The following is a 17,525-nucleotide window of genomic DNA, read 5'->3' as shown; positions in this document are numbered from 1 at the left end:
GACACAAAACTCAATGAGAAGTGGCAATTAAGTGATTTTAAGTATACAAAGAACTAAAGTTGTAGTCTTACAAAGAAAACCTGTGTATTTTTGATATGGATGCTATGTGTGCTGTCCTTAGCATCCAGTCTTAAACAATGTGACAGTGAAATTGCAATAATAGTCTGTGAGTAAGAATTAAAACCTTGCATTTTTACACAACTGTTTTGCAGGCTGTGTAGCGAATTTTTAGAAAGCAACACGGGCTTTTCTGGAGATGCTGTTTCTGTAGAGAAATGAATGATTTCGTAGTAGAAATAGGTTTGGGGGTTTTTTCAGTGTGTGTGTTTTCCCTTATCTGAAAATTTCAGGGTTTTTTTTTGTTGGGTTTTGGTGTTTTTTTGTTTTGTTTCAGTTTGGTTTTTTAATTTTATTTAGGAAGTGGTTTCCATGTTTGTATGGTAAACTGTGATCTTATCTGTTATTTCTTCATGTAATACAGTATTTGTAAAGTATGTTCTCTATCAAAAATGGCATTTTAGGTCCCATAATAAGCAAATTAGTAGCTTTCAATAGTTAATAATTACATATGACCTGTGTTAGCCAAATAAAGGAAAGGTTTTAATAAGAACATGAATTCTCGTAGGCAAGTTTCCAACTAAGATATAAAAATCTAAAGAGAAGTGGCAAGGAGAGGCATAAAACCCTGAGGATTTTTTTTAATGTGCAGGAAGCTATTTTTTCCTAAGAAACTGAAACAGATTTGTATTGTTCATTTAAAAAATGTTTGCATGGATAGCTTGTGTTTTAACTTTAATGAGGTTTTTAAGTCCTCTGAAGAGGTCTTGTTTCATGACTTGTAGTAATAGTATACATCCTCGTTCTTTTTCTTTTATGCTAGGAACTGGAGAAAAAATATCTGGTATCACTGAGAACTTCTGGATGCTTACAAATGTCAGTGTATTATTAGAGGCATAACTTTCAGCACTTCTTTCAAACATGTTGCTACCATGTTTTATAGTATTCCATTCTTTATATAGACTGATTAATGAACTTAGTTTCACATTTGTGAATACATTTCTTGTAATGATAAATGATGTATCTAATACTGATATCTGGCACTATATTTTAGTCCTGGTATGCCCTACTTTAATTATAGTTCTGGAAATCTGTAAAAGTTTCCTAGGTGGCAGGTTTCAACCTGTTGAGGGCCATATGAGATAAAAAATTTTACTCTGTGTACCAACAAAGGAGGCTTCTTTTTCTGGGCAACCTCTTGCAGTGAATCTGCTGGCCAGAATATATCTTGCTTGGTATGATATTTTCAATAAGTGATCAGTGAAATAATTGAACTTGCTTTGTAGCCATCCATACAATGGGAAGAACCATATCTGTTAGACTTGAATTAAAATTGATAGCCTAGATTTGAAAGATCTCGTTGCTCATTAGCACTCTTTTTTAAGGCACCAGTTTTCCTATAAATACTAAACTAAGATTACGTACACATTACGTGTAGAGCTGGTAGCACCATCTGCAGTTAAGGTTTCCTGACATTTTCCATTTCAAGACCTTATTTTCAGTTTCCTAAAACTGTGTGCCAAATTTGAAATACTTGGGATGAAATTTGTCATGCTTTCTGTCTGAGATGGTTTGGTTTGGGTTTTTTTTTGTTTGTTTTTGTTTGGGGGGGGGTTGGGGTTTTTTTTTTTGTTTTTTTTTTTTTAAGCTATAGTTTTAAAATCTTTAGCTGTTTCCTGGAATAGAGTATGGGAAAAACATGCTGGTTATCTGTGCAAAAAATAGGTTTCACATCTGCTTCACTAAGATGCTTCAGCACCTTTGTATATTGGAGTATGTAGTGGAAATGTCGGAGAGTGCTTTTCCGATGTCAGATATGCCCATGTTCTTCTATGAAAAAACACGTAAGTTTGACCAAGTTGTAAATCTTCAGAAACTCTGCCTTTTGAAAAGGAATAGTAAACACTTCTTATAATTTGCTTGTTAAATTCACTAACTATCCCATTTGCACTCATATGCTTCATTGTAGGGGTTGAAGAACAGAGCAGGTCTTATCCTGCTTTTGATACTTACGGTTACTGAAGAACACTGGAAGTTTGAACACAAGAATTGAGAATAAACATGACTTATGTGAGGAATATGACACAATGCAAGTGGTAGACTGGGATTTGAAGTAGGATGAGTGACAGCTATGGAGAGAACTGATAACATTATATGAAGGTGGAGAAACTAAGGGTGAAAGACTGAGCTTACATGAGTAGTTGGTTAGGTGCAAGTAAAAAGAATTTGGGATTGAATAGATAAAGAGAATGAAGAGGAAATCCCCATAAGAGACCACAAGTGGGTGCTTGGAGCAGGAACCTGGAATATGGGGCCAGGAGAGAGGAACTTAGGATAAGTTTCTACTCATATAAATGTAACTTTGCAAAAGATGTCTTACCTAAGCTTGTGGCATGGGCTCTTTTGTATGAGTACCAGGGAGAAATAGACCTCTATGGGAAGTGATTTTACTCGTCTACTCTAGAGGCTTACCTAAAAGTGGGAAGGAAGTAGGAAGAAGCAAACACTTGACTGTAAAAGAGGGCCTAGGTGGCTGGAATAGGTTGAGTTACTTTAACTTTAAATGGCTGAATTTTGGGTAAGCTGAAACCCTCCTTTAGTTGGAATACCTAGGCAGAGGGAGTGAGACTGGTGCATGAAGACAGACTAATGGGAGCGGAAATGCAGAACTAGAGCTAAGGACAGGGGACTGGGAGGAGGGCATAAAAGCAGGGAGGGGAGAAGCGGTTGAATGTGGCTAGATAGCGTGTTAGACAATATTCCCTTGCAGAATCAAGAGCTGAAAAACAGCGTTATGGGCATCTCGTAGCTCTGCTGGTAATGGAAATCCATTGGCAAATCATATACCATAGGCTTGCTCACAGAGTAGTGGTAATGCTGACCTTTACTGAGTTTACATGAATTCTTTTAATGCCTATTAGAGTTTGAAATCTGCAGAACCTCTGCATGGCATGTTAAATTTGGGCAGAATCCATGTGAATTTTGGAAAAGGGAGGAGGAAGCTTTCTTTTTACCGAAATAGAAATGCAGCTGAATCTTTGACTTGTGGGAGGAAGTCATACTCGAGATATAGTTGGAAAAAGTTGGCCACAGTATTGGGCATTATAGAAGAACTGGTATAAAAGAATTAACTAGATAGATTCTTCCGCACAATTTTTGCTGTTGCCAGATGTCTGCAGTGAGAATCTGCATTAATTTCAGTTATTGAACAAGTGGCTGTTTATTGTAAGTTAAATAAAATTGTGCATGCAAACATCTTTCACTAGCTTTTCCCCCATTTGTTATTGTGAGTTTAAGCACTACTGACATAAATATCTTAAGACGATTTTGTTGTAGGTTTCTCTTTGTAAATCAGTTTCGTTTCTATGTTACACTGCATGCTCACAGCAAAAATCAGCTGGGAATGGAGGATCAGGAGCTGCCTTTTTGATATGTTACATATCCAAATGTAATATTGCAGCAGTTGGACTTACTTTACATAAATGATTTTAAGCATTTTCTTACTTAATGAAGGGTTTCAAGAACTTCGGTGTGTGCTGCCTTACATAAATTGATCCATTTTCTGTTGAATAAGTTTTAGAATGGTTTTTGGGGGCTTAATGATCTTCCAGTTTTTCTAGAAAATAAAAATAGCTCTCACCAGTTACAAAGTCACATAATACTTATAATTACAAGGAGGTGATATTTTTAAAATATTACAGAAGTTTTAATTGAAATAGGTTAAATATCTTCAGTGATAACCTCTTATGGTTATTTTGTTGTATTCTATTTTGAGCTGTAGTCGATTTGCTTTATTTTATTCAAACAGACAACTCTTATATGAGTAAAGACCAGCATGGTTCATCATCTGAGAGTGAAGATGAAGCACTGGGTAAATATCATGAGGCCTTGTCTAGAACCCAGAGTTCCAGGCTGCCAGTGGTGGATGGCAGACAGCAAAAAAACTATATATGGGAAACCAGACAAAAATATAGTCCCCTGTCTGCTGAATATGATGGATACAGTAGTGAAGCCTCAATAGATGAAGGTAAGAGTGATTTAAAAGCATTCCTTTTATTCCAAATTTCAGAATTATGTTCTGGATAAGTTAAGTCCTAGACAAGGACAGCTGGACTTGCAAATAGTCAATGTCTGCAAGAAATATCCAGATATCTTTTATATTTGTGCATGCTCAAAAAAAATGGCACAGGCTTGTGAGCATTCTTCCAGAAATACTGCAAATGATACAATATCTTGTTATATTAAGTTTCATATAATTTTATCATTAGTAATTTTATTTTGGGGGGAATTTAAACTGTTTTGATTTAGGAAGGAAACATGGCAACTCTTGATAAGTACTATGGTATTATAAATACAAAGAAGAGCTGTTGTTCCTCTACTGATAAGCTGTCATAGCAGCAAAGTAAATGGAATTGGTTATTGGTTAATGGTGCATATGGTCATTGCAGGGTGCATTACTGGAATGTTCTGTATCTTTTCTTCTCTTGAAATCATAGAAAGAATATATTACAAAGTTTAGATTAATATAATTTTTCCATGGCGTTAAAAGTTGGATGTAAACGATGGATATTTTCTTTCGTGGTATACATTTCTTGATTTTAAGTTGGGGTGACAACCTGACACAGAGGCTGAGAATTCTGCTGTCAATAATTTTGTCAATATGATTTTTGTGCTTGAAAATAGCTGTATGTGAGAAGTGTGTCTATAGCCATTTCCTAGCATGAAAAGTGAGCTTTTGTTGAAGTTACATAAAAGTCAGATTCTAATATAGATGCTGTGTTATAGTAACATATTTATTGATCTCCCTCTAATATGTTAAAATGCAAAGGTTTTCTAGTGATTGATACTGTCTAAAAAAAAGTGGATACATGTAATTAAAAGATATCTGTCCTTAAATGTTCTATACAGTCCAGAATTGCTTGAAAAAAATGTAAATTTTCTACTATGTGATGTAATTCAAATATAGAAAAGTCTGTTTGCCACTGAAATTTGAAATTAGTGCATGCTCATTCATGATTCCAAGTTAAGACACAAAGGACATGAAAGCCATAATTGAAGTAAGTTGCAGAGTAAGAGGATTCTTTTCTGATCATCAGAAATTTTTATTCTTTCCTTTGCTGTTAAATTGTAGGAAGGCTGGGAGTCTGAGTTCCAGCAAATAGGGAAGGAGATGCAGAGATGAGGTCAGGTGGTAAGAACCCACCTTTGGGCACTGTGATGGAGGACAACAAGGAACAGGGATAGTGAAAGTATCATGTTTGATTTTTATATCTACTGAGATCTATCAACAGCGTTGGTGGGGGAAATATAAAAGATTAGATACAAATTTTTTGTACGGCTTATGTGACTGTTGGGAAAGATTGGTGATGTATATTAACAGAAGATGGAAAACTCGATTGTATTTATTAGCAAATAATACCAGATACAAATTATACAAGATGACAAATTTCAGATACCCAGAATAATGAATTTGTCTCTTTTCAAACTATTGAGGCTGGTTGTTGAAACAGTCATAGAATAATTCATGTTGGAACATGTGACACTCCTCTTTCTATTTCACAGTTGTTCAGGTTTTTTTATTCTACCTAGTTCATCATCTCAGTGAAAAGTTCTCAGTTCATGTGAGCTTTTTACTTTGCCCCTATAAGACTTAAGCTCCAAAGGCATTGTGCTAGCCTGTATCCAGGTTTTTTGTTTTGTTTTTTAATAATTGTCTTCCTTATCATCTTCTCAGATCATCAAAATTTATAGTCACTGACTTTTTATGCTCTTCTGGGGAATGAGAACTCCAGCCTGGAAATCTGTATCATGGTTAGAATCTAAGACAAAAGAACACTGTTGGCAAGTCCAAGTACTGCATCAGGAAAGTTACAATTGTTTCCCCCCTCCTCCTTTTCAGTTTTTTCTTCTATTGCTAAAGATATCTGTCACCAGCTGCTATCCTTTCTCAATGCTCTTTCCATTCAGGAAGCTGACTGGATGTAAACCCCATTTTTATATATGCACACACATATTCACTCTAAAATTAGTATGCAAATTGAATTTATTATAATGAAAGAACATTCAGGGTTTGGAAAAAAACTTTTAAAGCAAAAACTATCAAAACATTCTAACTTAGAAAATTGTAAATTTTTAACCACATATTTCAACTTGCAAAAAAATCTCTAATACTGTCAGTATTTTGCTTTTGCTGCTGCTTGTGAGAGCATTCTCTTCCTACATTTTAAAAGGAGTAGAGAATCAGCGATGTTATTTATTTGATAGCCTGCAGTCATTCTATCATTTTCGGCAAAATGCTTGCAAATTAGAGTGATGATTTTGTCTCATTTTTGCAATCCATTAGTCTCAACAAAATTATGTTCAATAGTATTAAAAAGAGTTTTGTGATACTGGACATAGCAACAGATTAACTACCTAGTATTTTTCACTTTTCAGTGACCTGAAGGTGGCACACTAGAATAATTAGTGTTACTACTTTTTATGTTCTTCCTAAATTATTTCAAACATAAAAGAAAGAATCTTTACATAATGATAAAAATGTGTTAGAATAGCATAAAAGGCAGAGTATGCCTCGTTATGTTATGATCATTACAGAGACAAAACTGCCCAACCCAGAACTTTGGTGAAAAGAGAAGGTGGAAACCTCATGAAGAAAGCCTGCAGGCAGAAATAAACCAGAGACTGGCTGTCACTACCAAATAGTTCATGTGTGTTTAGAGAAACAGTTCACTGAACAGATGAGGTTAAAAATCTCTGATTCCAAGTGGAGAGCATCAACATTCTCGGTGTTTCAGTAAAATTTTTAAAAATTCAAAGCTTTACTGTTCCTTAAACTTGCAAAATAAATCTGTAGAAGACTTGATGCCTTATGAATCCTGAAATTTTTCATTAAATACTTGTTTTTTTATGACTGTTGAATTATTTTTATAAGAAGGGTAAAGGCAAATGATAGGACCATTTCTTGATTCTTTGTAGTGGAGGGGGAGCAAGCAATGTGTTCCTATGCACTTTATTTAATACGAAAACCAATTGTCAATATATCTGACTTTGTGTGCTTCTGTTTCCTCATATATACTTTATCATTTCTACTTTTAAGACTTAAACATTTCAGCCGTACTTCCAGCTTCAGGCACCAATCAGTCCATATGTTGAGCAGGGCTTGATAGTGTTACAGTGAAGTGATGAGATGACAGAATTCATTTTTGTCTCATCTCTGTTTCCTCCCTTCTCATTGCTTGTAAATCAGCCTCTGATGATATCGTTAAAAATTCCATCAGAGGTAGCTTAATACGAGCAAAGAAAATGATATTTCATTTTCGGAAAATTCTGTGTTAATTTCTCCTCAGCAGTTAATTTCTATCACATGTTGTATCTTGCAACACATCTTGCTGTGTGTTTTCAAAGGAGTCAATAAACAGTTTTACTAATAACTCTTTACTCTGCACTTCAGTCTTCACTTCTTATATTTGTTTGTTTAGATGTGTGTGCATTCTTAAGTGCACACACAAAATTTAATGAGACAAAAATATAATCTTGTCTTTATTAATACACCCTGTAAGCTTTAGTTGCATTGCTAAAAACATGTATAATATTAATGTTTACAATACTAAGACCATCAAAATGTCTGATCGTATTTTAAGGTTCACTTATTATCAATTACGTAATTAGTTTATTACATCTATTTTCTGGCTGCATGCCTCTAAAAATGTTTTATTCTGAAGCCTGAAAATGTATGTGGTATGTTTTCACATCATTCTTTTCTCCTCTAGATGGCCATATTAATCTTTCTTTTCAGCATATTTATATAGAACTGACATGGCATTTTGTATAATGTTTTTAATAGTTAAATGAAGAAAACAATATATTTTGTGAGTTTTGTTGGTGTATTCTAGTGATAGAATGTTCTACTAGTACTTTAGTTCATTCTATGAAATTTAGGTTTTTAAATTTTAGTTCACAAATACCTGCTTATGACCAGTGTCTGATCCACTTTATATATTTGTGTAGTGCATTTGATGCACTTCGATTTTGATGAGTTATAGTATATATTTTAAATGAAAAAAAAAAAAGAAATTGTGCTTAGATGCAAGTATTTCTACAGACTCCAAGCTATTGTAAATATATAACTTTTCCAGTGAGCTCCTCATGGACAGGCTTAATTCCAGAGTATCTCTAAAGAAAAACCTAATTCATTGGAAAATCAAGATGATGATAAATGTCATTATCAAAAGTAAAATGGTACGGAATGGCAAAGTAAGTGGTACAGATGGCAAAGTAAAATGGTACAGAAGATAGGTTTACACCTGAAATTTCCAACTCTTGCACAAATGACCCAAAACTCTTAATCACAGAAAAGACAAACCTGTATAACTACAGTATTTCTTGATATATATATATGTGTGGACTTAAGCCAGTCTCTGTGCTTAGGCCCAGAGTTCTAGGGTCAGCTCAAAGTTTGAAATCTAATTTTTGCCAATAATATTCTTTGTGTTCTTTCTCATGTTATCCAGTAAAGTATGGATACTTCCTGAAGTGACCTTTTTTCCTTCTCTCTGATACATATCCTGATAAAACTTCCTTTTCTTTTTTTTATAATGTGCATCCTACTTCTCGTATTATTCCCTACCATTTCAAATGCTGTTACTATCCTGTTGAATATGTACTATTGCCTTTATGTGCTCCAATTATTTGTAATATTTTGGAAGAGGGGATTAATATAGGCTGTGATATTACACATCTGTTTCAGAAAATAAAGAACAAAAAATAAGGAAAAAACCCCCACAAAAATAACACTGTAAGATATTTCTGCTAACAAGGAGATTGAGTTGAACTAGTGGTCTAAACAAGGAAGTGTACAAACTTTAAATTTAAAATGGACATTATTCTTTGGTAATTGGAAATATTTTTTAGTATCTATATTGTTGTGATCTTACATGGACCATACATTCTTAGTAACTTCAATTTCAAAAAAATGTACAATACGATATTAAACTAGCCTCTGTCTCCAATAGTGAGTACTTTCTGAACTTTAAAAACTCAAACATTATACAGGCAAGTTATGTCTTTGTTATCTCTATAAGCTTCACAGGCAAGTACAATATATTTTTTTTAAGGAAGCAGTCCCATAAATTCATAAAAATGGAAGTTTTTAAACTTAGAAATGTTAGGGTAAATATATTGAAATTACAGTTTTGCAGGCAGATGTCAAAAGCTGTAGGTTCTTCTTTGCTTTTGAAATCAAAATTCTCTGAATCCCTTGAGATGAGAAGGGTAGAAGAGGAGAAGAAAACAGTCTTTTTAGAGTTAATTTGTGATGTTCTTAAAGCATGTGTTGCCCAAATCACCTCTTTAACAGCTGTGCAAAATCAGGAAGCAAGCAAGGGGGATTGATCCCAATTCTGAGGCAAAGTGACATCATGATGGAAGAAAGTAGTAAGCTTGCTTGCTTACTTAGCATACTTAGATGTACTTTATTTAGCTATAGTTTACCAGATCAGTACAACCACAAGTTCCATCTCCAGCCTATTTTAAAGTCTTTTTCTAACTTCTCAATTGATAAAGCCCCACAGCTGAAGACATGTTTGTTCAGAGGCTCTTGTTTCTGAGATTGGCCCAAGTGCCTTACATTTCACAAGGTTTTTTGGAAACATATGGAAGCACTAAAAGACTGCAGTGAGAAAACATAAGTTCTCTTAAATGAGAATCTGCTGCTCTAGCAGGCATATGCTACTGGATTTTATCCATCTTTTCCATATTGTGAAGGTAGAGTATGATGTTATTTTTGTAGTTTATCTTCTCCACTTTTATTCTTCTCTAGGCTTTCGGCACTTTATGTTGATGTGTCTGTTGGACATATGTTTGCCTTGCTCCTCAGTGTCAATCTTTGCACGTGAAGGCGACTGTTCTTCTGGAATCTCTTGGATCTGATTCTGTATGCAGCTTTTTGCCTTTTCTTTCTCTTTTGTTAGTCTTCATGTCTTGGGAAAAGCCTCTTCACTGGACTGCTTGAAGTATAAAGAGAGATTTTCTTTCAGTATCTTCCCAACATAAACACCTCAAAACTGGTATACAGGTGAAGCTCCCCAGTTTGTTAAAGCAACTTGGGGGTAGTTTTCCTTAGTAAATACCTTCTGTAAAGCAGGATCTTGCTTCTTCAGACTTGTCAAGCTAAGGTGAAAGCCACTGGACAGGCTAAGAGAGCAACAATGGATCACTCAGTGAATCCCATGATAACCATATGTTTTCCAGTTTAGTTTCTATCATTATTCCTTTCATATAAGCAGATCTATTTTCAAGTCAAGTGTGAATGAAGACTTACTGTTTCAAAAGTATAGAGAGGCTCAGTATGGTTGTATTGTGTTCAGCAAAATAAGGCCACAAAGTTCTCTCAAAATCAGTGTATCTGTACATTTCAGATGCTAAGAATTACAGGCCAAGAAGATGGCTTACGTGGAATAAGAACTATGAACTAGTATTCAGGCTGGAAGACTGGAAGTTCAGTTGAATACTAGATCATAACTTAAAATAGTTATTTCTCTTCTTCTTCCTCTAATGTGCTTTAAAGAAATGAATTAGAAATACAGTGGAAAGAGTATTTAGGAAGAAGGTGGCCACCCATTTTTCTCTGATGTGTTTTTGTCAGATCACCTGTGAGATTTCTCTGGCATAATACCTATTGGAAGAAAATACTCTTTTTGGCCAGCAGCTTTGGATAGACCTAGGGGCTTCAAATAGTACATTCATCAAGATACTTTGAAAGGGTCTTCAGTAAAGATACTTAAGACGAGTCTTAAGTAATCTTCAGAGCAATATTTCCCAAATGTTTCAGAGTGTATTTTGAAGGCTGAGTCATGTTACAACTATGAGATATTCCAGATATTCATACTCGTGTATCTCAGCTGATAGTACTTGTGTACTATCAATTGATATAATTCTTGATGCACTTCTTAGAATTTTGGGGGGAGAGAAAAAGGGGATTTTTTAATTACAATATTTCTTTAGTTGATCCAGCTTCCTTATGCTTATGTTCTACTATGTCGGCATCTACTCTTGACACTTTAAGAGTAATTAAAAATCTTCATGTAGTACAGGAGAAAGTGCAATGATGCAATACTAATGATACAAAGTTCTGATCCCTGATTATGTGTATCTGCCTCCTATTTATTGGTAAATTGGAGTGACTCTTCATTGGCTCCAAGCCCTTAAAAATTGGAGAAAGAGAATTCTTTGTGGTTTTAAAGCCTCTGGGGAGTGTGGCAGTGCAATCCATAGCAATATTAAGGGAATATTTTAGGGATAGTTTTGTGTAATACAAAAGATACTTCTGTAATTCAAGGATCTGCAGAATAGTGTCCAGACCTAACTTGATTTTTGTTGCTTTCTACTTCATTTCTCTGATGCTGTGGGTTTTTTTGTTTTGTTTTGTTGGGGCTTTTTTTTTAAGAGTTTAAAAGTAGCTTCCTAGGGCATTATGACAGTCCTCTATTGTTCTATAATAGTGGAAGACAGTCAGTTTTGTTAAGTATTTGAAATTATGATGCATGTTTCCCAAAAATATAGTCAACTGAGCATTGCAGAGGCTAAGGTGATTTAAAGATTAACATTTGCTCTGTATTTTATTCAGTTTTACAGAATTCAGATCTTTTTTACTTCCCAAGAAAGTATTATCCTTTGTATTCTGAAAAGTTCCCGATAGCAAGGAACTTTTTGTGTAAGTAATTCATGTATTAGGCTGTGATTGTGTTGTGGTTATGGTTCTTTACCTGCATGAATGGCAGACAAGCATAGTGTTTACAAAGTCTGGAGACCTGGAATGGACAGAATTCACAGATAGGGGTAGAAAGTACATGTGTAATTCAATATTATTCTTGTAATTTTCTTGAGGACTATTACGGAAGTGGCAAGATGTAAACATCGGATTTAAATGCAAAGGAGATCTGTGTCTGAGTTTAAACACAGTTTGGAACAGAATGGATTTACATTGAGAACTTTTGAGTTTAAAAGCCAGATAGATGATATCAAAGTTGTGCACAATCTTGTCAACCAAAGGAAACACATGAAAGTGCTTGATAGAATGAATTTGAATAATTCTGAAATCATGGATTTATTCCGTGATTAGCAGCAGAGATGCTGGAAAAAGATGTTAAAGCATGCATGTCATCTGCTGCTGAGAGAAGAAAACCAGTAACAAAACTCAAAGTCAGTGATAATGATAAGTTTTCAACAGGAAAATCCCCTTTCCAGCTAGACCAACGCCAAAGAGAAGGAAAAACTGTTCTCCAATGGGAAAGGGCTTTTTTTCCTGATGTGTTCAAGTGAGCAAAGCAATCTCACAAATTAGGTTTCTCCTGCCAGCATTTTGAAGTCTTTGAAGAAATACCCTTTGCATTGATGTGAAGGCTTTGAAGAAAGTCACCCTTAGCAATGTGATGTCTCTGAAGTGTTGTAAATCATACATTAATAATTACAAGAAAGTTCTCAATTTATTGTAAACTTACTGTTTGAATAAGTCTCTCCTCTGTTTGAATCTGGAATTTATGAAAGGATCAAGATCTGTCATTAACTGGGAAAAGTTCACATACATACTTGTGGCATTGTATTTGATATAGATGTTCTACATTAATAAAATGTAGAACTGATTTGTTATATAAACACAAGAGGTAGTACTATATCAGCAGAAAAGATTGCTTCCTTGATGAACCTAGTGCTTTTGCTGATTCTGAGGGTTCACATTCAAGACTGGGTATTTCTTGTACTAATATGATCTAAAAGCTATTGGGTATGGGCATTCTTTTTTCTTGGTATTATGGTAACATCTAGTGATACAGGGGAGCAGTTTATTTGATCTTTATGCATGTATACCGTGAGACATATCTTGTTCTGAAAGACTCCCACAGAATAGACAAAAGAAGGTACAGTTTTCATTAATCTTAGCCCTAATTGCAGAGATCCCATGGCTCTATCATGGAATGAGTGACTAAGAAACAGGATTGAACAGTAGACTGGAAATCTCTGTGTAGACATTTATTGGGTGCATTGGAAAAAGGAATTTTACCCTGCATAGACCCAATACTCTACTTAACCTGCTGAGAATAGTCATGCTACTTGGTCAGCAGAATGGAGTGGTACTTGTTACATAAATACAAGAACTGAAAACACTATTACAACTTTACATAAAATTATTACAAAAGAACAGTTTATCAGTTCTTGCTCCATAGCACCTGTGGATAAATGGATCATTCTTCTTACATTTAAAGGTTAAAAACAAACGATTTTTATCTCTAGTCTGAGACTAATGCTTGCCTCCTGGTTGTGCTTTTTTCCCCTAGGTTAAAGACCGGTTGCCATTAGGACTGGTTTTTACAATCTGATCACATTACGTTTTAACCGTCTCTTTGCTAAAAGAACAACAACAGGTTATTTTTGTAACTGAACTCTTGTTCTTTTGTTACCTAGTCAGTGTAGATTATTTTCCTTATCTATTTGTATCAATTTCATAGACATGCTATAGCTATATCCTAAGTATTCTCTTGGAATTATTTAATGAATATTTTGTCTTTGAACAAGATGAACAATGTTACCATTTTTATCTAATAACAGGTATTTTATTGTTAGGATGACTATCCTCATAGCTATTTTAATTGTGTATATTATTTATTGGGACTGTATTGTATCTGAGTAAACAAGAAATTGTGTCTATAGCTTCTATGGAGGCAAAGATCTGTATTTTTTTTTCTTGTTAAAATAAGCTCTGACATACTACTTAGAACACTTTTGTGTTATAAAGTTATCCTAACTTTTAGGAATTATTGGAATATTTTCCTTGGGGGAAAGGGAAGGCATGATATATTATACAACTTGAAGTCCTTTGTTTTGTTTGTTTTGTGTTCATTTGGTTTGGGGCGGGGGTTTTGGGGGGGTTGAGGGGGGTGGGGCTTTGTTTGTAATTACCTTTCATCCACTGTATTTACAAGTAAGCTGGAAATAGATCCGTAGCTAGTGTAATTGCCATGCTTCTGGTCATTTCAGTGTGGCTGAAGGTTATCTGCTGTGATGGAATCATGGTCTCATGAAAGCACATAGGAAAACTCAAAGGGAAAATTATTTTATTATGGAAATTCTGATTCCGGTCCTTAGAGAGAAGCTAGCAGACATGCTTAACTGGGTATAAGATTTTCTGTGTGTAGTCACCTATGCCCAATTCAATTAAAGCTTGATCTTTAAATTTGTAAATAGGAAATCCTGCTACATTCACCTTCCACACCACTTAATATTCTGCCAGCATGTGTTTTTATGTATATATTTGTACATTTTGCTTAAAAAAAAAAATAAAAAATTACCCAGCTCCCTATTTGAAACCTTTGCGCTCAGTCTTGTTGAACCATTCTGAATTTTGTCCTTAAAAGTGTTTCTTAAAAGTTTTTCAGTTATCATTATTTTCTATTTGTTTTAATTTTTAAAGAAGACTTATGGCATTCCTTTGCAAATATATCAATTTGTCAGATAAAGGTTAAAAATTAGATACATTTTATTCATGTCAAAGTCACACCCAGCTTATTTAAAGGCAGCTTTGACTTAGAGTTGCAAGCCTGAGGATATTGATTTGAATTATGCATGACTGTCTGGTATGCAGTTCCATTAGCCTGCTGGATGGATAATGTAAACATGTTCAGAATTTTAAGTATCCTATATGAGCGGCAGGTTAAAAATAGAGCTGATAAGAGCATGTGTATCTGAAAAATCCAAATCTTGGAGAATGCAACTACAAAAGGTTCATCTCTTCAAGAGGCTGACTTCAGGTGTGATTTTCTTTTCTTTGAAAATGCTCAGCCCGAACAAATGCAGCTTATGTGTATGACTTGAACAGGTGACACGATTGCTGTTGTTTACTGCAAAGAGTTGACATCTGTACCAGAAAACACAATCGTAACTGAAAGGTCAGGGCCAACTCTGCATCTTTTGGCAAAACAGAGGGGCAGCGTCTGTTCTTGTTTAAATTGGTCAAGATTAACACTAGTTATTAGACTAATTTCTTCATATCTTCAAGGAATCTTGTTTTGAATGTTGTTTGATTTTCCTCAAACTTTCTGTGGCTTCCAGTATATCATAGTTTCTGTTTTTGTTGTGTCTGATCTGTTGTTTGGTTTTCCCTGTATTTTAGCAGTCTGTAGTTTGGTAGTACATGTAATGAGTTCTGAAACTTTGTTTTTAAATCCTCAGCACTAAAAACACTGTGTTAGTAAGATTTAAAACAGATAGTATCTTTAGAATTTTGTCCAAGTTCCTGTGAATTTTAATAGAAAAAAAGACAACTCTGAAGTGAAAAGTGCAATGCCATCTATCTTACATTTTATTAAGATTTATTATACTTCAAAGTGTTTCTGTTGCATATGTAGCATTTGTGGCAATTTGATGAGTTGAGTGAAAATTAAAAAACTATTGCCCTTATTTTCAAGATCTGATGGATACAAAACAAAAAACTAGTCTAATTTTGCATTAATTTAGAACTACCTTCTCAAAATTATTTTGCTTGGAGTCCTTCATATTTGGCTATGTTAAATTTTGTACATAATGCCAGAATGGAACTATTTTTAGATTATGAGAATAACAAGAGAGAATAATGATGTATTTTCCTTGGACTTTACAGTGTTTATTTGCTTACATCTTAGTATAGAAATAATCACATGAAAATTTGCAAGTAAATGTATGATTTAAAAGCTCTTCTTGAAGATGAAGTTGATGTACTGCTCTGATATCTTTTTTTGTTTTCCTGTCAAATCTTGGATCATGAATTGTATGTCCACACAAAATTTGGCCAATAGCTAACTCTTGAGTAGATCTGGTAAAATTTGAAAAGGTGTTTTGAGTTGATAGTCATTTTCCCTTGTAAATGAGGAATAATTAATCTGTTAAGAGACTAGCATCTAATGCTCTCCTTCAGAGAAATTCATCATCCTGTTTGATAATGGCTGTTATCTTTGACTGTTTTCAGAGCAAAATTCCTTTCACTGGCAATGAGAACCACTGCTCTGAATCATCTGCTTTCCTTGTGCCTTCCTGTTAACAAGAAGGGGCTTTAAAAGAAGAAAATCTTTGGAAATAAAAACAGTAGTTGTTATTAGTGCTAAAGGCAATCTGTTGGCCTCAGAGGTGTAGGGAACAACAGTGACAATTTCCAGACAACTGTGAGATTCTGCAAAGGAAGAACTTAACCCTTTTTATGAAGGATGGTAACAATGGTAGTTATTTCTTAAAAAATACTAGTTTGCACTTGAATTCTAGTCAGAGAGGAATGGGGGATCTCTTGTGTGCTTTTGTGCACAGTGCAGATAATCCAGGAGAATATTACACAGAGGAGAAACGGTAGTATATGTAATGGTGAATGTAATGGCAGGAGTACAGAGCCATTGTGTAAATATCTCCACTGCTCCAGATGCTCATTTTTTTGTGAGTGATTCCAACATTAAACTACAGAACTAGTAATGTTTTGATAATACAGATGACTAAGCATAAATACCACTATGTAGCAGTCAACTGAGAGTTCCTTTTCATTGTTCTCTAGCTTTCAGTTACTTTTAAAAGAAATTTCCAGGAAAAAAAAGAAAAAGTGAGGTTTAATTCTAGTTGAATGTTCACAGTAAAAACATTATGTGGATGTTTTTCATCCCCAAAAGAAAGTATCATAACCTGAGACAGTTCAAAGCTAAATTTAAAAGTTGAAAGAAATGCATCTTATGAAATCCATGCACATGTAAATCTAACCTACAGTGACACTGTTAGAAAAATGAAAATATTTAATGTCTTTAGTTCATATGTGCTTGTGGAAAACTTACCAGAATTATACAGTTATTTCATAATGTTAATACAAACAAGGGTAAGAGTTCGGTTTTTATGCTTCAGTGTCTGTAGCTCAGATATTATGCTTCAAAATCTCTGTATTTTAAAGGAAGGCTGAGCTTGTGGACAGGAGCAAGTCAGGTAAATTTTTTGTCAAGTGTTTTGCTGTAATACTTAGGGAATTTTAGATAATGGAGGAAAAGGGGCAAAAGCAGCATTTGCCTACCCATTCTTCTCTGGCTCTCTAGCTATTAGTTGCCTTTGTGGCACTCATTTATGTAACTGATGTCTTTCCAATGATTTAATGCTTGAAAGTTGGGAGACGGTTCTGAATGAGTCTATATTGAGTTCATATTACAATAATTTATTTTTTCTTCTGGTTATTCCCCTTTACTTCTCATACATTAATTCAGATTATGTTAGTATCAGCACTTGGTTTTTGAATCCTGTGTAAATTTTGCTCTCTGAGTGGGAGAGAGTCTTTTATCTTTAAGAAGAGGTCAGAATACAGAAACATAATGGAAAAATCAGTTTCCTAACTGCCCTCTTCTTGACTGATTAGTACAAATTATTCCCAGCTTGTTGGAATGCAATTTGCATTTGAAAATGCCCATAATAAATTGGTATAAAGA

The 17,525-nt window shown here is 34.4% G+C and overlaps 1 protein-coding gene across 5 annotated transcripts in view; it reads left to right on the top strand.

Moving 5' to 3' along the window:
• SYT14 (synaptotagmin 14) overlaps positions 1-17,525 on the top strand; it is a 93,290-nt gene that overhangs the window by 29,716 nt on the left and 46,049 nt on the right. For 4 of the 5 annotated variants that reach the window (XM_052806203.1, XM_052806202.1, XM_052806201.1 and 1 more), the window contains one exon: positions 3,866-4,084. The exons of the other annotated variant lie outside the window; for it this stretch is intronic. In XM_052806203.1, the coding sequence (XP_052662163.1) occupies positions 3,866-4,084 (219 nt within the window). The remainder of the gene's footprint in view (positions 1-3,865; positions 4,085-17,525) is intronic. 5 annotated transcript variants of the gene reach the window in all.

This window comes from Harpia harpyja, chromosome 13, assembly GCF_026419915.1.
Source record: "Harpia harpyja isolate bHarHar1 chromosome 13, bHarHar1 primary haplotype, whole genome shotgun sequence".
In the NCBI taxonomy this organism is placed as follows: domain Eukaryota; kingdom Metazoa; phylum Chordata; class Aves; order Accipitriformes; family Accipitridae; genus Harpia; species Harpia harpyja.
This window is presented reverse-complemented; position numbering and strand designations above follow the sequence as displayed.